Source organism: Ctenopharyngodon idella, chromosome 7 (genome assembly GCF_019924925.1).
Source record: "Ctenopharyngodon idella isolate HZGC_01 chromosome 7, HZGC01, whole genome shotgun sequence".
NCBI lineage: Eukaryota > Metazoa > Chordata > Actinopteri > Cypriniformes > Xenocyprididae > Ctenopharyngodon > Ctenopharyngodon idella.
In genome coordinates, this window is record NC_067226.1 from 36,288,931 (window position 1) to 36,311,458 (window position 22,528).

The 22,528-nt window shown below is 39.2% G+C and overlaps 1 protein-coding gene across 1 annotated transcript in view; it reads left to right on the forward strand.

Moving 5' to 3' along the window:
* LOC127515652 (collagen alpha-1(XXV) chain) overlaps positions 1–22,528 on the forward strand; it is a 378,235-nt gene that overhangs the window by 239,360 nt on the left and 116,347 nt on the right. The window contains exons 11-12 of the mRNA XM_051899532.1: positions 19,354–19,386; positions 19,505–19,540. Of these exons, the coding sequence (XP_051755492.1) occupies positions 19,354–19,386; positions 19,505–19,540 (69 nt within the window). The remainder of the gene's footprint in view (positions 1–19,353; positions 19,387–19,504; positions 19,541–22,528) is intronic.

Below are 22,528 nucleotides of genomic sequence, written 5' to 3' on the forward strand. Positions count from 1 at the left end.
GATAAAATTCAAGTATAAACTGTATCTCCCCTTTTATGTCTTCGCCATCTGACAAGTTTGGTCTCATTGTAAAGCTTTCGTTATGCCCTAATTGAAAATGTATGTCACATTACTGTAAAATGCATTTTTCTATTTTTAATGGTACTTTGAAGAAAATGTACTCAGATCTGACACTTCATAAACCATGCAAATTAGGTCATAAATGGATACAAAGAAAAAGCTCGATGTGTAAGCTGAGTTTCCTTGCTGGCTCTCAAAGGTTTTACTGTTCGTAAGTTGCCATTTCTTTGATCACCTCTGTTTTCTTGACTTTACTTTCGTTTTCTATATATGTGTATTATTTGTGTATATTTAGCAGTATAGCCTCTGTATCCGTAGTTTCATATATTAAATACATTATATTCATGCTCGATTGTTTCTGCTGCTCATTCAGAAAACCAAGTCACTTCTACGTTGATTCTGCAACATTGCTTTACGCTTTAATGCTATAATAGGAAGTTATTCTCATGGCCAGAGAATAACATTTCTTTTATAATAGTCTATGAAAAACCCATAGTTTGCTGGACAAACTAGGATAGTTTTTCTAGACAACTATTAAACTAGAACTAATCATATATGTAATTGATTATAATCTGTTGTAATTAATTCACAATATACGTGTATAATTCCCTCTTTGGTCGATCTATATTATAGTTAATCATAACGCGTTATGATTTATTATATATATTTCACCCATGATTTGAGCTAATTGATTAAATACCTGTAATTCGCTACACGACACACACACCAGCAGTGTCGTACAGTAGACATGGGCAAAACCGTAGAAACGGGCGGGGAGCAGGGCCTTTATAGCGCCACCTTTTGACAAAAGTGGGGAGGTTAGTTTAACCTACAGTCACCAAACTCGGCACACCTGTTGCATTAAGCCGGACAACTTTCTAATTTACAGTCATTACCTCAGACCAACAGGAAGTCAGCTATTTTGGTTTGAATGTGTTTTTTTCTGAATAAACAGGCTCTGAATTTTAAACTACTATTTCTAGGGGGTTTATTCGATTCAGACCAAACATTTTTTACCATGGTGCTATGATATTGAAGATGTTAAATTGAGAATGGATAATGGATATCTCAAACGGTGTAATGTCAAAAAAGGGAAACGGAATGACTCATATTTTCTATAAAAAAACACTATACACAATTAATTTATATATAGAATAATACAAATGTTTGAAATAAACACATTTTATTTATTTTTTTTCAATTTAAAAAGCATGTGTAAGTTAAAAATAGACAGATTAATTATATTTGATTGAAAAATGGATAAATATCATACATAGAGTAACAACAAGAGGGCAGCATATACTTATTTTTAAACGGGGTTGGATAAATCAAGCACTAGATCAATAGTTTATATAGATAGAACAATGATTTAGTTTTTATTTTATACTGTTTGTGCAGGTATATTTAAACATTTATCAAAGACTACTTTATGTCACAATTTAGATGTTTTTTTGTTTTGTTTTGTTTTGTTTAAAATGATCTTCTCAGTCTGTCTCTCTCTCTCTCTCTCTCTCTCTCTCTCTCTCTCTCTCTCTCTCTCCTCCCCTATACTACCTCAGGTTCACTTGGGTGTGTGTGTGTGTGTGTGTGTGTGTTGTGGGGGTGGGGGGTGTCTGTGTGTGGGTCTCTGTCTGTGTCACTGTCTGTGTTTATATATATATATATATATATATATATATATATATATATATATATATATATATATATATATCTCACTCCCCTCCCTGTGTGTGTGTGTATTACAATCTTGATTAGTGGTCTTTAACCCTTTTACTGATTACTTATTTATTGATGAACTTATAAAAATTTTGAACTGAATTTTGATTAGTGGTCTTTAACCCTTTTACTGATTACCCATTTATTAATGAACTGCAAATGATAACTTCACAATCATTTGAAATTGAACCATGGCACTATATCACTATTAGGACAGGACACGTTTTCTAAATGTCGTTTGAGTTACAATTATTATTTTTACAATTAAAATTATTTTTAAATGAGTTATTTATTGATATAATTCAAATTTATCAAAAAGTAAAAAAGTAAATTTCACATGATTATAAAAGTGGCTGTTTAAAATAAACTTGCATAAGTGAGCAGAAAAATCTAGACATGTACCTTACTATTACCTGAGACTGATATTAAAATCGTCTTTGCAGGTTCTGTGATTTGGGCCCCGATTTGTTTCAAACTTCATCAGTGTAATGTCAATACACAGCAGATATAGACCTGTGAAAAGAATCGTGATATCTCAAACACTGTTAACAACTTTAATATTCGTTTTCCATGCTTTTGAGACGCTTAGCATGCTTCAAATTGCATGAAACTCGATACAAACGTCAGAGATGTCAACCGGTAGACATGGGCAAAACTGTAGAAACAGGTGGGGAGGAGGGCCTCTATAGCGCCATCTTTTGACAAAAGTGGGGGGTTAGTTTAAACTACAGTCACCAAACTCGGTACACATATTGTTCTCATTAAGCCGGACAACTTTCTAATTTACAGTCATTAGCTCCGAAATTAATCTAAATTCAAAGGATCTCATGGATGTGGCTGTTGTGGTTTGTGATCATATTGGCACCAGCTGCTGCAGTAAATGTGGTCTGAATTTGACATAGACCTTTTATGTTTAACTGTTTTAAATGCCCATTGCCCGCCATGCACAGTTGCTCTGAAGCCACCGGGGTGGCGGTGCACTGGGCTTGGGCCCGTCATCGCTGCTTGCAGCTATATATATATATATTTTTTTTTCCGTCTTCCGGGGATTTTTGGGGGCCTTAACGTGCTCAAAAACTCTTGAAACCACTCATTCATGACTGTCTTTTGTATTAGTGGGACATAACTATCATTCAGAATACGTACTGCATGTGCAGTTTGAATAAATTTTCTGTTTGTGTAGCACTTCATATAGGGTGTTAGCTTGCATTAAGCAACCCTTCGCAGTGTCACGGCAGGATTAACATTCCCCAAAAGCGTTCAAGATACTAATGTAACCTCGGTTCCCTGAGATGAGGGAACAAAGCATTGCGTCTCATACCGTGAGCACTGTTACTCAGGGTTTTTCGTGAGTTCACACTTTTTTTCAGTTGCAAGATTCTGAGGCAACGTTGCTTAGCGCCACCTTATATAAGGAGTGAGCCTGCCCCTATTTCGCTCACTTGAACGCCATTGGCCGTTGTAGAGCAACGGCGTTATTCAATGAGGTTTCAGTATTTCTTGGTGAAAGGTGTTTCCCCAAAAGCGTCCGAAAACGCAATGTCTCGTTACCTCATCTCAGGCAAGCAAGGTTACATTAGTAACCGGAGACGTTCTCTCACAAAGATATTTGCGTTCTCTCACAAACTTTTGCGTTTCCCCCTGGCAGTGGTTCAGACAGCTCTGTACGTTAACAATGGAGCGGTTACTAGAGTTGTTTTTTTTTTTTTTTTTTTTTGAACTTGTATAAAGAAATATGTTCAGTGCTTAGTTCAAGGCACACTTTTGACATAAGTGTAAAACACCTAAACTAAATTGGCAACATATTCACACATTCAAATTTCCCGGATCAATAACTCGTAGCTAAATGTTGTTAAAACACAAAAAATAACACCTCTTTTTAATCGTAGTAACGTGGACATTGAGCTACCTAATTTTCCTGAAAACGAGCCTTCCTCCGCACTGGACAAAATACACTGATCTTTATGGCTATGTGCAGGTGGCTGAAGGGACCATCTGCAAAGTGCAAAACCGGAAAAGTGTTACTACAAAAATAGTCAATAACTTTAATGTTACACACTGTAGTGTCACCAAATTCAGTTCAGACATCACTGCTCTTTTGTTGGTTATATTGCAACACTTTGGAAAAATGTCTTTTTGCATAATTTTTTAATGATTTTTTTATTATGAAATAAAATCAATAACATCATTGTAACACACTGTATTATTACCAAATTTAGTTCACGCATCACTACTCTCGGCTGGTTATATTCAGGGGTTAAATTGGGCGTGGGCCGTCCGGCACATGGGCTTACACTGGTAACTCATCAGTGGACTTTCAACAACATATATGCTATATATATTTTACACCAGCGGTTCCCAAACTGGGGTACACGTACTCCTGGGGGTACGTGAGGTGACAGAGGGGGTACGTGAACAAAATGCCAAATTTTGCCATTCATTTAATTCTTCCCGACCTTAAAATATGCTCTAACAGGCACAATGCCGTAACTACATGACATCCAATCAAAATACCACATCTTTTGCGGTCAAATCTGACAGCGTTCATTTGGGTGCATATAGGTTGCATGCAGAGTCTGCTGCCTGAGCAAATCGCGTTACATTACTGCCATTCTTGACAATGTACAGTAGATTTAGCACTTACTAACATGAAGAACAAATAGCCTGGCACAAAAAGTGCATAAAGATCAATTTCAGATTCATATTCTTGATACAAAACATACCTTTTGTGAGTTCTTGTTTTTAATGTTGATAATATTTTACGAGCAAGAATGCAAATCCAAATATCCACACGATTGCAAATGTGACATTGATTTTATACAACAGTTCAACAAACAAAAGGGTAATATTAAGTGATGTTCTTCACAGTATTGTCAGTATTTGCTCTATTGTGAAAGCCACAGCAGAACTACAACACAGCGGTAATTCGTCAACGAATCTGCAGCTTTGAACGAATCGTTCGTGAAAGTCATTGATTCAATGATTCATTCATAAATACAGCCACTTGCTTCGTTGAACAAATGACTCAGCCAGAGGGCAGCATCCTAAAAGATCGATTTAAGAGACTTACCACCATCTACTGGCAGTTTTAGTATTTAAAATAATCATTTTTTACATTTTTATCATTGCATATGTCTCTTGAACATTTTTTTTTTTTTAATTTAAAACATTATTTATGTTGTAAAGGTATTTATAAAGATAATAAATGCACTGGAAAGTCAATTTAGGGGGCAAATATGGTCCCTTAATGGAAAAGGTGCAGTCTAAGCAGGAGAGAGGGTGTACGCGGAAGGATGGTAAATGCCCCAGGGGGTTCTCCACTCTAAAAGGTTTGGGAACCACTGTTTTACACCTTTCTTGTTCTTACTAATTCAAGCAATGAAGCAATTAAATGTGTTAACAAATGCTATTAGCTGCTGGCCTTCTCTGAAACTCTTTTTTTAATTGACTGCTTGTATTACGTTAAAGGGATACGTTTTCTTTTTGAGTTCATATGTCTTAATAGCTGTAAGATTCTTTATGCATTGGAGCAGTGGGTTTCCATTAAGGCAAACATGCTTTGTTTCATACATATATGATGCTCAGGAGGCTAACAGCAAATTATAAAAGGTCAGCTATTTAAAAATGAAAGATGAAGGTTGTGATATTAATGTTGTACACTAGAGGGAGCCACAGGATCTTTTAAACCTAATGTTTTTCCTATCAGTTTCCATCCCTTTAAATGGAAATGCATTGATCTAGTTCATTTGTATAACTATGGTGTACTGACATTATAGTTTTATATAATTAGTGTAGAAATATGTGAAAGGCTTATAGAACATTAATTGTTTTAACTTTTCTAAAACAACATAAAATAAATAAATAAATAAATAAATACCTCAGTGTTCCTCCTCGGCTAAATTCAATTCGACCATCATTTTCACACTTTCGTGTAAAAAAAAACATCAAAAATAGAATATTTATTGTGCACTTTATTTAGATTCACTGAATAAAATGTGAGTTTTAAAAAGTGTGACAAAATTATTGAGCTTGCGCTGCACTGACTGACAGGTGCTGTGATTACAAATGATATTGAAGTTATTGACTATTTTTGTAGTAACGCTTTTTGGGCTTTGCACTTTGCAGACGGTCCCTTCAGTCTCCTGCACATTGCCATAGAGATCAATGTATTTTGGCCAGTGCGGATGAAGGCTCGTTTTGAGGAAAGTTAGGTTGTAGCTCGTTATCTATGTTACTATGAATGAAAATGGGTATTATTTGTGTTTTAACAACGTTTAGCTCACGAGTTATTGATCCGGGAAATTCGAATCTGTGAATATGTTGCCAACTTTACTGAACTTATTCAGTTCAGGTGTCTTTCACTTTCGTCAAAACAATGCCTTGAACTAAGCACTGAACATATTTCTTTATACTTAAGTCCAAGTTCAAAATAAAACTCTATTAACCTTTCCATTGTTAACGTACAGAGTTGTCTGAACCACTGCCAGAGGGAAATTAAACAGGAAGTGTTTGTCCGATCTCACAACAGGTTTTGCGAGAGAACGCAAAAGTTTGCGAGCTTGATCTTGATCTTGATCGTGATTTATCCATGCACATCATTATTTATTATTAAATACAGACTTTTTTAAAATGCTATTTGAACAATAGAATTTAAATGTGACTATGGCAAGCATTTTTTGAGGTTTCAGGATTTCCCCACTGAAATAGATAGGACTGTCTTGGATGCCTGAAATAGCTACCCGAAGCCATTCCAAATATGGCTGCTGGGTGAACAGACTTTCTTTGAAAAGGACTTTGTTAACATTAATCAGACCAAGGCAACCCATGTATGATTCACCACTGACTAAGAGCATTGATGTGTAATGTCTCGGTCCTGTCTGCACAATTTAAACACTCCCGGTCATGATCTGGAATCAATGTCTACTGCTTTTCCCACTGCTTTTGGACAGTCCAAAGGAAAACATTACAGGCTACAGGTATAAGATCTATACCGGGTAAAGCCAAAAAGAGAAAAGTAATGATGGCAGATGCAGGCACACATCCAGACTGTGTGAGAAAATGGCCAAGTGTTTTGGGAGACTCTGCTGTGAATGAGGCTAAGTGAAAAGATCTCTCCCAAAAGTGAGATTGAATAATGTTACCTATATTGCATTATAGGCTATAGGTACCCTATTAAGGCCATGGAGGCCGCGCCTCTCTGGCCCCCTGAACTGCCTGCACCGCCATGGCGCCTTGAATAAATACTACAGAAAAAACAAATGTAATTTTTACATGAAAAAGTTAGTTCCCTTTCAATACTACACTCCGTACTGCATCGTCTGCCTTTTTAGGCAAGACGCAACGGGGAAACTCCTGTTTTCACCGATTCTGAAGCCTTTTTTAATCACGGAGTGAAACTGCACAACGATTGGTTCGTGGAGTTTAAGAAAACGAACCAATGGTGCGCGAGCCCGCTCGAGCCCGCCAAAATGGGCGGGGTTCTCGGGCTATATAAGCGGCTGTCTCTCCTTGGCAAACTGATTCATTCTCCTTCAGCGACGCAAGCAGCTGGAATTCGTCGCTGATCAGCTCGCCGCTCTGCAGCAGCAAGATCAGCTCGCCTCTCCTCTGCTTGTTGCTCTCAAGCAGTTCGCCGCTCTCGAGCAGCTTTACTTTCACTTTCAGCTCGCCGCTCTCGTACAGCCCTTTATCAGCGCGCCGCCTTGTCAGCAGCTGGATCAGTTCGCCGCTGTCAAGCAGCTCTGTCCTCCACGCCGCTCTCAAGCAACCTGGTCAGCGCTTCGCACCCGATTCGCCCACAGCGCCGTAGCGCATGCTTACGGTGTTCTTCCTTCTGCGGCCGCAGTTGGAAGCTGAAAGAGCATTTTTCATTGAGCAAATTTCCTGCGGCATTGTTTCAAATGTCGCGCCACGATTGTGGCACGTGCAGAGCCCCTGCGATGTCAGGGCAAGTCCCACGCAGAAGCCGCGCTCACTGAATCAACCTGCTCTTATTGCGAGAGTAACACGACTCCGCCCCTCGCACCCTCCCGTTTTCTTCCTTCCAGGAGGAAAAAACAGCGGAGCAGAAGGTCTCAGCGCTCAGATGAAAGTGAGCTCACGTTGGCTCAGGTCCCCTTCCCCCGTCCACTTCTCCCGCCCGGACCAGCGCCCCTCTGCCATCGCGAGTGACCTGATCTCGTTCGGGGGATCTGACGAAGAGCTGCTTGATGATAGCATGTCCCTAGAGGCCTTGGAAAAACAAGGTCACCCACCCATCCAAGCCGTGTCGCACCACGTCGACCCTCGCTGGACGGGCATACACCTCGGCCGGCCAAGCAGCTTCCGCCCTGCACTCAATGGTGGTGTTGCAGGTTTACCAGGCCAAATTTCTGCGTGACCTGGACCAGCCTGGGCAGGACTCGCCCGCCTTCAAGGAGCTGCGCTGCGCCACAGACCTGGCCCTGCGAGCCACTAAGACCATGGCCCAGGCGATTGGGCGTTCGATGGCCAGCCTGGTGGTGCTGGAGCGCCACTTGTGGCTAAATTTGACGGAGATAAAGGACGTGGACAAAGCCGTCTTCCTTGACTCGCCTGTCTCTCCCACTGGTCTCTTCGGCCCTGCAGTTGATGGGTTTGCTGAACGCTTCACAGCGGCACAGAAGTCGTCCCAGGCAATGCGACACTTCTTGCCAAAGCACTCCAGCTCCTCCACTTCAAGCCGCCCAAAGCCTGCGCCAACACAGCAGCCTCCTAAATCTGCGGCATCCGCTACTCAGCCCGCACCACGGCCTGAGCACAGACAGCGCTCACGTTCTGCTAGACGCCACCCCCCTCCGAAGCGACAGGGACCCCGCGCCTCAGAAGTCGGCCTGATACCCAGATAAGGAAGAGGAGGAGGTTAAGTCCCGCCGTGGCCGGACCACCCTCCAAAATGCCTCACTCAGTTTTCCCGTCGCCCCGTTCAGTTCCGGGCGCTTGAAAAAATGTGTTTTCTGCCTGCACAGAGCCTGTTCAAATGCCCTGGCAGTGCACCGCTGTTATAGCAGACTTAATAAAAAACAAACATTCTCAAAAAGACAGCAAATTTCCTCTTCCACCCCTTACGTGCTCCACAGTTCCTCACAGCGACTTGGTGCTCGAACCAATCTAGCCCCTTGCCACCCGGGCCGAGGCCTGGCAGGCCATCCCCAGAGTGTCAACATGGGTACTAAACATAGTAAAACAAGGTTATGTACTCCAGTTCACTCAGCGGGCCCCGTTATTCAACGGAGTGGTCGAAACCTCAGTAGAGAGCAGGGACGTGCACGTTCTACGCTCCGAAGTGAACATTATGCTGACAAAAGGAGAAATGATTCCCCCAGCTCTGAGCGAATCAGGCTTCTACAGCCGATACTTCCTCGGTCCAAAGAAGGATGGCGGTCCCAGACCCATCCTCGACCTCAGATATCTGAATCGGGCCCTAATAAAGCGCTCGTTCAAAATGATCACTTTGAAACAGATCTTCTCTCAGATTCGCCTAGGAGACTCAAAATACTCTGTCAATGTTGCACATACAATTAAGAGTTATACACCATTTTAATCTGTGGAATATCTTCTTTTATTTGTGTACACTCAGAGTAAAAACAAAATGTGCTTTTTGCAAAATAAAGAAAACTAACATGATGCGTGATCTGTCATCTCCCTCTGAACGAAGTCCAATCTGATAGTTCTCAGAAAATGAACTGTACCTTAGTGAATACTAATCACAAAAAAATTAGACTTATGTCTAAAGAAACGTTGAAATGTCAGGTTTTAAATCATGTAAGTCAAATTGAAAACAAAAATTCTGACACATGTCAGAAGTCTGTGATTCAGCTCATTATCCACTAATGCGGCCACGCCCACGGAGCTAGCGCTATTCAGATGCAAATTCTGAGGCAATACATGTATACATCGTCTCAATCGTGTATTTATTGTCTTGAAAAGTGTTTATCTGTATGTTAAAGCCATGGTTAGAGACCTCTGGAAGACATGACGTTAGTTCCTGGAATGTCCTGTTCTTCTCCTGTTCTTCAAATTAATTTGTGGACTAAATGTGCACAGAGCGCCCTCTGGCTGCAAGTATGAATTGAAAACAGTATCCAGCGTTCATAGTGATGACAATAAATATTGAATAAATATTACTCCTCTGTATAGAAAATTGACATAAACATATGAGAATCCATCAATATTTCTCCAAATGTGCATGCTTTTAAGCTAAAAGGCTATATGAAATGCCATAGAGGTAACATGAATGTTCAGACGCTTTGCATCACAGAAATACATTATATTTTAAAGTATATAATAGAATACCATTATTTTAAATTGTAATAATATTTCACAGTATTGCTGTTTTTTCTGTATGTTTGATATGCACCATGATGAGCTTGAGACATGATCACAGAGGGTTTTTTCACAGCCTACCTGACTGAAAGGCCTCATTATTATGCAGGTCATTAGAGGTCTTTATGCGATTCTTTTGTCTTCTCAGGTGTGAATTACCTCATTATTCATGATGATTCACGCCTCCACCCATACTGTGTTTCTTGACAAAAAGTGTCTTCTTAAAAACTAAATCAATATATTGTTTTATATGAATGAGTAGGCAGGATAATTTTTACATCATTTTGAAGCACAAACTCTAGTCTACAACCTCCAATACCCAGAAGTCTTGTGAACACAGATTTAATATATATTTTTTGGCTTTATTTCAGTGACTTAAGTTTTTTGTTTTTTCAATAACCACACATAAACGTTATTCCTTCAAAAACACAAACATGTACATACATGTTCCTCACATATTATTGTAGCCTAGTTTGTGCTGAATACAGTGTAATGACACTTTTTCCATTAATATGTTTATGAACAACTGAAAAAAGCACAAATGTCAGGGCATGTCAAAACTTCTCCAGGGCCCCGAAAATCCTCAGACCCCAGAGGGTTAAGGGCCCTTCCTTTGAACCACTCCAGACTGTCGACTTATGTCCTCTAATGCTAAAATCCGCCTTATTGCTAGCCTTAGCATCGGGAAAGCGAGTGGGAGATTTACAGGCGCTCTCCGTGAGCCCCTCCTGTCTTGAGTTCGGGCCTAACAACTCTAAAGTTGTCCTGAAACCGAGACATGGATATGTCCTGAAAGCCCTATCCACACCCTTTAGGGCACACATGGTCATTCTCTCTGCACTTCCTCCTTCCCAGGATGATCAGGAGTTGAACCTTCTCTGTCCAGTCAGGGCCCTGAGGACTTACATTGATCGTTCCGCCTCTTTTCGTCAGTTGGAACAACTCTTTGTCTGCTTCGGTGGTCGTATGAATGCCCCATATGCCCCAATACAATGCCCCATAGGTGTTAGAGCACACTCCACGAGGGGCATGGCCTCTTCTTGGGCATGGTCCACTGACGTGTCCATTGTGGAAATTTGTGAGGCGGCCGGCTGGGCCTCACCGTCCACCTTTGTCAGATTTTATAATCTAGACGTCCCTGCACTACAAACGCAGGTTCTCTCTGCATAAGCCTCACCAATGTGATCAGCTTATGAGTACTCGTTTATGGCCCTGACCAAAGTCCGGGTAATAACATGTTTTTTCCCATTCCCTATATATACTCTAGACCCCAAGGGGGCTCCTAGAATATATAGGAATGGGAGGTAGACTATAGTGTCCTCAAGTCCCATATCTTCCAGGATATATTATGCTATGTGCATCTGTGCAAGCCCTCCTCAGTGCTCCGCTCGGATGCTCTGTTGTCCCCCCTTCATAGCATGGCATAATTGTATAATCCCTGTTGCGTCTTGCCAAAAAAGGCAGACGATGCAGTACGGTGTGTAGTATCGAAAGGGAACGTACTCGGTTACTAACGTAACCTCGGTTCCCTTAGATACGGAACGGAGTACTGCGTATCTTTGTCAAGTATTGCCTCTGTAACCACAGTTGGTGAGTTTTATGATGTTTTTGTGCCAAGTCTTTGCGTTGCCTCTCGTTTATGTTTGTTGGACTTAAATAAAACTGTACTTGGGTTCAGCAACTTGCTTTCAGTGGAATGATTACACATGCACTGTGTGATTGACTAACAGCTCCGGTGATTATAAAGTGAGCGTTCTTTGATCGCTTTCTGTATATAATTTAGTTACAATTTAAATAGATTATTTTCATGCTATTAAGAGAAACAATGTGAAGTTGACCGTTTAGTCACTGGCTTGATTTACTGATGCATAAACAGCAATAAATGATTGCTGTTGAGACAAAGAATGTCTGTCTGTACATGAATCATTACATCTCAGAAACCACTGATCACAGATTAGGCATTAGAATTAACACAGTTGCTTACATTTTGTGACATTACTGTCGGGTCCATATCTTACAGTAAAAGTCTGTTTGCAAAGCCTGCACCAAAATTGTGACTGATTTACCAAATAATCCACAGTGAAATGTACCGAACAAACAAATAATACTCTACTGTGGCATTCACATAGTTGAAAATAAATAGCCACTTTCCTAGCACTAGGATCCTTTGGAAGATAATGTTATTTTTAGTCCGGTGATCCTGTATCTCTCTTCTCTCCTTTTCATCTCACTAATGTGCCAGTGGGTGGGGCCAAAGACTTGACGATGCAGAAATAGGCGTTGATTTTCTTCTGCAGAGGCGGTCTTTCCTCACACTATTAAATCATAATGTGGCAAAATTCCAAGGAGTCATTTTCTGAACTTGCATTCAATAAAAGCTGTTTTTGGATTAACGGGGGAGTTTTGAAACTTTCGGGATGTGCCTTGATATAGGATGTCCTGCTCTAACGAAAGCCAAATTTTGAGCACTTATTACCATATCAGTCTTTTTCATGGACCTTTGAACTTGGCAAATAGCCAACCATGAACTTGACAATGCACACAGCCATATTGCGCCATCAGTACATTTCACGGCACAGTTTCTTGGCTGTCACAGAGCATGCGTTAAAGTGGACATATGGTCGTGATATTAGAGGTATACTGCCCTAACGAAAGCCAAATTTTGAGCAAATAGTCTTGTTTTCTTTAATAGTCTCGAACTCTTGTTTTCTTTGCAGTATTATTGTTATTTTTTTTTTTATTTATTTTTTTTTTTTTTGCAAAGTTCTATTTAGGGACTTCGTACTACAATGTAAACTTAAGTGCTGAATCTTTAGCTATTTTGAAATTGTTGTGTGTGTCTCTGCATGGCATAAAGACATATGAGGTTTTATCCCAGTGGGGATGCATGCTTACAACAGTACCTTTTTGGTCTTATGTGTATAAATATTTAACTGGGTGTGAAATTAGCTGTGACTTGCCATGTAGCACAGTTCTCATTAAAATCACTCAGATCTCAGAGGTGGAAAAATCCTCTCTGGGTCAAAACATAACACAAATAAATTGTGATTGGATTGCAAAAAAGGCTTTTGGGTTTTGGTCTCCCGGCAGTTCCTCGCAATCTTGAGGTTGCAGCCCTCCTGAGAAGCCTGGTGGCGGTTCAAGCACTGGCAGTGCCATGCTACAGTCTCTAAGAACCTCTGCAGCTCTTCTTGTTCTGTACAGAACAGACTCATTAGAAAGCAGCACTGTTCCTAAAAAAAAAAAAAAAAAAAAATTTCAGTCGTGATGTGTTGACTGAAATTTCAAGTCTTCATCATTCCTCATAAACCTCAGTGAGCTTTTATATCAGAAATTACACACTTCATTCCCTCACTTATATGTAGTCTAGTGACACTTCATTAATTTATCCAATGTGTGCCAGGATCACAGTCCCATTAAGTCAGTCCGCAAACTCTATAAGCAATTTTCTTTCTAATTAAAAGCTGACCTTTATGCTGACAACATCACTTTGCATTACCTTTTAATGTATCATGATTAACACCATCAGAGTTTACTGCTTCAAGCCATGTTCTCTCATCCATGTAATACTCTAGAACCATGTTTCACGTCTCTCAGCTGTACCCCTATTCAGAAGGGAGTAGTTTTCACTGAGGAAAATGTTCACACATGAACTTTGATTAGAAACCTTTTTAAAATTGAACATGTAGGTGAACTCAGAGGTCCTCAGAGAAATCTAGTCTTGTCTGGATATGTGTCATGTTATTTATTTATTTTTATTACAATACTTCTCCTGTTATTTTGATCTTTTGATTGAATACCATAACTATTGCAACAATTTCTGCTTACTTTGCTAATTTTCTTGAAAAAATGACATCAAGGAAATCTCTTCCAAAAAGTGATTGCGTTACACCTTACGTCAGGCAATCTGACAGTGACCCCTTAAGGTCTTTGCACACTGAGTCTGAAATTTTCGTATGCATTTTTTCGTATTCGTGATCTTAGAAATTCGTTACATACAGAGACCTTGCACACTGAGTCCGATGCGTATTAATGAATCCGTTGCGAAAAAATTCACAAAACAATACAAAATGGAGTCTTCAAGCAGTGAGCATGATTTAGTTGTCCTCTCTCTTCTGAAAAAGAGAAAAAGAAAGAGGAAATTTTGGGTCCATCCAATCCTGAGATTGCGTAGAGATGAAGGAGAGTTCCACCTCATCAAGGAGCTGCGTGATTATCCCGAGCGTTTCAAAGTTTACTTCAGGATGTCAGTGCCTGACAGTGCCAGTTTGATGCTTTGCTAGCAATACTGGTACACTCTATCTTTATATTCTGCCTCTTTCCGCACTTTGTTTGTCATTCAGTGTTACTGCTTTGTGCTGTAGACAACGGTGGATCAACTTATCAGATGGCATTCGGGATTTCGCTTGTACTGTGGCTCTGAATTGTCAAAACGTCTCTCAAAATGCGTGACACGGATGCGAAAAACGCAGAAAATCGAGTTTTGGAGGCAGTGAGTAAACGTGATTGACACAACGTGAGGTCGTATTTACAAACCCGATTCCAAAAAAGTTGGGACACTGTACAAATTGTGAATAAAAAAGGAATGCAATAATTTACAAATCTCATAAACTTATATTTTATTCACAATAGAATATAGATAACATATCAAATGTTGAAAGTGAGACATTTTGAAATGTCATGCCAAATTTTGGCTCATTTTGGATTTCATGAGAGCTACACTTTCCAAAAAAGTTGGGACAGGTAGCAATAAGAGGCTGGAAAAGTTAAATGTACATATAAGGAACAGCTGGAGGACCAATTTGCAACTTATTAGGTCAATTGGCAACATGATTGGGTATAAAAAGAGCCTCTCAGAGTGGCAGTGTCTCTCAGAAGTCAAGATGGGCAGAAGATCACCAATTCCCCCAATGCTGCAGCGAAAAATAGTGGAGCAATATCAGAAAGGAGTTTCTCAGAGAAAAATTGCAAAGAGTTTGAAGTTATCATCATCTACAGTGCATAATATCATCCAAAGATTCAGAGAATCTGGAACAATCTCTGTGCGTAAGGGTCAAGGCCGGAAAACCATACTGGATGCCCGTGATCTTCGGGCCCTTAGACGGCACTGCATCACATACAGGAATGCTACTGTAATGGAAATCACAACATTGGCTCAGGAATACTTCCAGAAAACATTGTCGGTGAGCACAATCCACCGTGCCATTCGCCGTTGCTGGCTAAAACTCTGTAGGTCAAAAAAGAAGCCATATCTAAACATGATCCAGAAGCACAGGCGTTTTCTCTGGGCCAAGGCTCACTTAAAATGGACTGTGGCAAAGTGGAAAACTGTTCTGTGGTTAGACGAATCAAAATTTGAAGTTCTTTTTGGAAAACTGGGACGCCATGTCATCCGGACTAAAGAGGACAAGGACAACCCAAGTTGTTATCAGCGCTCAGTTCAGAAGCCTGCATCTCTGATGGTATGGGGTTGCATGAGTGCTTGTGGCATGGGCAGCTTACACAGCTGGAAAGGCACCATCAATGCTGAAAGGTATATCCAAGTTCTAGAACAACATATGCTCCCATCCAGACGTCGTCTCTTTCAGGGAAGACCTTGCATTTTCCAACATGACAATGCCAGACCACATACTGCATCAATTACAACATCATGGCTGCGTAGAAGAAGGATCCGGGTACTGAAAAGGCCAGCCTGCAGACCAGATCTTTCGCCCATAGAAAACATTTGGCGCATCATAAAGAGGAAGATGTGACAAAGAAGACCTAAGACAGTTGAGCAACTAGAAGCCTGTATTAGACAAGAATGGGACAACATTCCTATTCCTAAACCTGAGCAACTTGTCTCCTCAGTCCCCAGACGTTTGCAGACTGTTATAAAAAGAAGAGGGGATGCCACACAGTGGTAAACATGGCCTTGTCCCAACTTTTTTGAGATGTGTTGATGCCATGAAATTTAAAATCAACTTATTTTTCCCTTAAAATGATACATTTTCTCAGTTTAAACATTTGATATGTCATCTATGTTGTATTCTGAATAAAATATTGAAATTTGAAACTTCCACATCATTGCATTCCTTTTTTATTCACAATTTGTACAGTGTCCCAACTTTTTTGGAATCGGGTTTGTATTTTTTAACATGCAAAAGTTTCGGACGCGAATTTCGGACTCAAGGTCTTTGCACATTGAGTCCGAAATTCGCGTCTCAGTGTGCAAAGGCCTTTAGTCGTGGTTTATCTTGTTAGCAAAAATATATTAAGTTCTCTGGCAGTATGTTGTGCTGTTACTGGTTTTAATACTCTTGGTTTATTATGAGTATAAAAACATGATCAAAACCTTGTGTGTTTGTGTTAAGGCATGTTGCAAAGATTTTTACGAGACTGAATAAGCCACATTTTATATTCACGTTTTATATCATGCTGCAGTTTTTCTGAAAAACAAAAGTACTAATAACAACAGCAAAGAACTATTTTCTTTTTGCTGACAAACAGTAGTGGTAGTGGCTGTAATATGTTTTTGCAAGTCATTAGTCTGCATGGCATTTCACGCTTGCAAACATTCTTTAATGGAATAACATAAGGCCTGGAGACATAACTCAACCAGAACCAGATGTGATGAATTATTACCAATATAAATCTCTGCCAATGTTTGACAGGTTCACAACAGAATGCACTTTGATCTATTGTGTTCTTAGCCTTAAACTGCTCTATAAAGTAGAAAAAGACTTGTCTTAGGCCCAACAGCTGAATGTTGTCATTTCAAACCAAACATAAAACTTTTACAGCAACAAATGAGGGGAAACTATTGTATATAATTTCTGGACATTGCTCATGCATCTATTGTACACTAAGAAAATCCTTATAAAATGGAAAGGATGAGGCATGAAGTTGCTGATTGAGGTGGAGTTTACTGACATCCAGATCTAACTGTTAAAGTAGTTTATAGCTAGCTAGTTAAAGTAGTAGTTTATTTAAAAAAAAAAAAAAAAAAAAAAACCTTGCATTATAATGAAGCCCATAAAATCCAGGGCATGCATTCCTCAACAACCTCTGAGCACAAGACACATGTGAAGTGGAACCACAAGTTCAGCAGCAGGCTGAGGGCCCAGCTGCTTTTTCCCACCACCTCCAATCATCCTCTGGTCCTCACTCCAAATAAAGTCCCCAAGACATTCAGCTACTCTCAAATGAATGTTTTTATGTGCTCAATTTATTTCTGTTGTTGCAGTGTAACAAATGAGAGCTAAAACATGAATTAGGCTACTTCTTTGGTGTTTAATAGCAGAACAAAGACATAGCATAGAAGTTGTCACACATGAGTGATTTTAATGAAGTGCACAAAGACACAAAGCACAGTCAAAGGCCCGAAAGTCCATAAGGGCAATGGTCCCAGGTGGAGCCGAGGGAGAGAGGAGCCAACATGGAGCCAAGGTGGAGTGATGAGGAGCCGAGAAACTGAAAAGAACCATCTGCTCCCAAATACCACCCTGAACGGTGGTAGTGTAGGTGGGGCTTTTTTCCATCCCCACGAGTAGCCCCACGGGCATGGACAATGTAGCCGGCTCACACTCCTGGTCAGACTTTTCCATTGGCTCATGCTCTGGGGCGATGGTTGGCTTAGTCCTCTTTACTGGCTCTTTCATCGCGGCAGGCTCGGGCCCTTGGTTTGTGGTGGACTCTGGCGTTTTGTCCATGGGCCTTAAGAGATTGCTGTTCCTGCTCTTGCTCCAGGTAGAGCAGCTGGATGGCCAGCAAGTCCATTTTTGTCACTTTTTTTAAGGTCTGGTATTCTGTCATGCATGAGTAGCTGTACTGAAGCGCACAATGACAAGGAATATCACAGAACACTCTTTAATCTTAATATAACATGTAACACTCGGCAGAATCACAGCCAGTAATACAATAAATACAATCACATATAACATAAATGCAAATGATGCTGGACAAAGAACAGACTAAACTCAGGGTTTAAATACACAGGGAGAAATAATTAACGGAACTAGGAACAGGTGTGGGATTATTTACAACCAAGGAAACTAACTAGGGACACAGAACACAGGATGAGCATAGGAAACAGAGAAAATGAAACCAAAACACAACAGATGTAGCCAAAGCAATGGTTATTATTAATCTTTAAGTCTTTTTTATGCATATATTTTTGTCTGATCACAAAGTATAAACATAAAACTTGTTTAAAATATTCAGAAACAACAGATGGAGAGGTTGCTCATTGCATGTTCTTCTCAGGGAGATTGAAGCAAACACCTTCAGTGTTTTTTTCCAGATTTTGTTCCCTTAGGAAATATGGCAGTTTGAAGCAGAAAGACATTTTCAGATATTCTGCTGCACCTGTGCATCCACAGTGCCAGCTTTTTCACCCAGACTGAACTCAATCATCTCACTGTTTTGAATGTCAATGATCTGCTCTGCGTTGGCACACATCTGTGTGTTTGTGTGCAAGAAAAGAAAACATTTACACTAGCGTGTTTTATGAATTTATTTAGGTTGCCTTGACTTGATGTATGATGCCATCATAAATCCTGTTTTGTGGGTTTCATTGAATCTTTATTTGATAAATGAAACAGAGTGATGACATTGAGCCAGTAAGTTAGTACTGTAATTAGTTCTTAAACATTAGCTTTAAAGGCACATTAAGCTGATTACTCTTATCATCAGAAACTGAGTGACATTTAACCTGCAAAGGAATGTCAAAGTTTAAATGGTACATATGGAAATTTGGGCATAATAGCACAATCTAGTGACTAAGAATCGAATCTTGGTGGTACATACAATATATTTTGCCTTAATAGCACGATGTAGTGACACAGTCGACACAACAACTAACCTTAAATGAAGACCCTACATGAATTTTCTGCATAATTGCTAGAATATACCCAATCAAAGGCAGTCTCCTTCCTCCTTTTTCCCTTTGTGTCCTATTCTTGTTATGGCAGTGGGAGAAGCTTTAGCTAATGGACGTTCATCTCTTCTTATTTGTATCACTTGAGCTAATCTTCTTTGCTATACTCACACAATCTGATGAGCCGCTTTGTGCACCAGTTTAACCTTTGCTTTGCTCAGCAGCATTGTGACTTCCAAATTTTCCAAAAAAACACCACCGTGTGGTATAGGGAAGATGTTACACTTTCAAATTTTAGATGCTGCAGTTACAAATGGCTCCATTTTATCAAGTATTCTGAATAAACAAATTTACTGTGAATTTTATATCTCTCACAGGGTAATGCAGGATCCTCTGCCGCTGGAATTAAGGTAAGACAGAACTTTAGAATTATTTTTATCTTTAAAGCCGTGCTTTTAGCAAGTTCTACTTGTTCTTTTTCATTTGGCATATGCAGGTGAGCACTTAAAAGCATTTTCATTATTACAGGGTGAGCCAGGAGAGCCAGGACGTGGAGGACAAAAGGTAAAACCGCATACTGCATTGCTGGCCAGAGTACTGTATACACTCAAGATAATTATTGTTTGGAACATAGGACTGCATATGTGTCTTAATGACAGCTGATTCATTTATGGAGAACACTGAGAATTTGTTTTATTAAAACATGTAGTCATTAATGATTAACCAAAAAGTATTATAGTGTACTAACTTTTTTGCACCGTATGGAAGTTTGAAGTTTACCAACATGTGCTTGCTGCTAATAAGCATGTGAATGTCAGGCACCAACCTACCCAAATTAGAAAGCACTTTTTAGTGAGGTCAGCTTCCTTTTCAGCCTGTTTTCAGGTGAACTGATATGACTTATGAATAATAATGCATTTTTGATTTGATGTTTTTAGGGAACCTTTTAGTTTGTGCCTTAGTACACCTGGGCATAGACTATTCATTTACTGAGAATTGAACTCCTCTCTGGCTCCAACACAAGCAGTAAAAACTATTTATTTCCAACCTGATAAAAAAACATAATTTTACACCATGCCATTATAGTTTGTCTACTTTTAGTTGTTTCTGTCTAGTTGTACTTTTGTTCTGTTTACTATTAAAACACCATTAGGCTTCACTGAATAATTCATCTGCTCCAAATTCAGTGTGAGACCCAAGTGAACAGCTTGAGTTCTACTCTTACAGAAAGGTTCATCACATTTACAGCTCTTTAAAAAGGTCCTGTGAAAAAATACAACTCTCAGAGTGCAGTCTGGGATCTATTTAACAACGTCATTTTGAGCACTAGCCCTACTCGCTTTTCACGTGTTTATTTATTTCAGCAGAGCATGAACAATTAATTAACAACAGAATTTTATCTGTTACATGGTATGTTAGTGCTTCTGAGGATTTAGCTTTTCTTCCTCTTTTCTCATGATATACTGTGCCTAAAGTAATATAATAATTAGGGCTGTCAAGCGATTAAGATGTTTAATCTAATTAATTGCAAATTAACTGCACATCAAATTTGGCTTAGAAATTACCCCAAAAGATATTTTAAAGTCATTATTGTGTATTGTGTGAAAACATCAAATAGATTACAAAAATAGATTTAGAAATTATTTTTTTATTTGATTATATGTCATTCCAAACTCGTAAGACTTTCGTTCATCTTGAGAACACAAATGAAAAATCTGAGAGATGTCTGTTTCATCCATTGACTGCCTTTGCAACGACACGCTTCAAAAAGATCATACATTTTCTGAAGAGACTTGAGCGCTTTTTATGATGAAAAGATTTCATTTAGGCTTTTACTCACATGTAAACATTGATCAGCGAACATAAGCAGAGCTATTTACTTGATTTTTAAATGTTTTCAATGACTTTTGGACTTCAAGCCTTCTTTTGTGGATGGATTTATAAACTGAGAAATAGAGTTGAACAAACATAAACATGGACTCTTAATGATGGTGAACAGAAAAAGAAATATTGCATATAAAATTATATCAAAGTATGAACTAACATGTGCAATGCAGTAAATATGCTTACACTACCCTAAATCAATGGAAAGATGTGCTGTCCCAATCACCAAAACGTTGTGTCCCAATCACCCAAATGTTACCAAAAAAATGTTTTTTTGCTCAGTTTACAGAAAAGTGTATGTCACACATCCTTACATTATAATATACCATTGTTTCCTCCTCAAATGGATAGTTAACATCTTCAGTATTACAGAAATGTATCATGTGTTGAGCTGATGTTTTTCATTTATGACAAGAAACCTTGCACAAGGCGGAAATTCAAAAACTGTCCCAATCACCCTTAATTCACCCTATGCCAATTTCGCGACTTCCCCGCCCCTTTTGAGACTCTTCTTCAAAAGTTTAAGGACAAATCTAGCAACTTCTTGGACAAACCTTATCTACATTCTTATTTTGCCCACTGATCTATATTAATATTTATATAGATCAATGAATTTGCCATTATGATGTCAACTAGTGACATTTAGCTACAGCTGCAATAATAACCCTTTCAGTTGTATAATTAAAGTGTTTTATTCATAGGCCTATGAGATATACATTATGTATGAAACAATAAAGTTTACTTTATTTTTCTCCCAGTTCACCGCCCACATACTTTTATGTATTTCAGGGAAAATTTTGTAAATCCGACAGCGAATTGCGGTGCAAACTCATCACACGACAAAACACATTCACTTCCACATATTTTACAATCGGAATAAACCATAAAATTCATGATATAGTTAACAAATTTGTGAATATTTTTAATAAAAAAAGAAAAAACGAAATAAACATGATACCTACATATCTGTCAGCTGCATGACGTGTCTCCAAGGAATTAATACGTTCTAAAATAATGTTGTCTAAAATAACGGTCACCTTAAACTCATGCTGGGGGCTCAGCTAGAATATAGAGCCCCCAGAATATAGATAAAGTACAACATAGATTAAGTTTGCAATTTGGATAATTATTAGATCACATGAGTCATAATAAATGCAATTTCTACTTCTGAAGTGCTTCTTTCATAAAGGACACAGCTTTCTCACATAACACAGTGAAGCAGCCCTGCATAGAGTAAATTATCGATTCTCGAGCCATCAATATCAACCAATTCAGCACCGCCGCCATGGACAGCACCTACTAACGTTGCACTTAAGAAGATATAAGCAACCTCCTAAGGTATAGTTCGGGGAACACGCCTAGAAAAGGTATATCTTCAGTTAAGGTCTACCTTTAGAGTCTTTGTGCGCTAAGAGACAATGTTATCGGGAAATCCAGCCCAGAAAGTTAAGGTTTGCAGATTGCAAATTCTTAAGTATTTTAATAATTTAATTTTTTTTTTTTTTTTGAGAACATCATGCAGTGTCTGACACAGTATTTTGTAAGACGGATAGACCTCAGTCCCTCTAGAGAGGCATTGCACTCCATAAGAAAACTGTAAATTTTAAAGATAAATCAAGAAATCGTCTCAGGTTATGTATGTAACCATGGTGCCCTGAGAACAGGGAA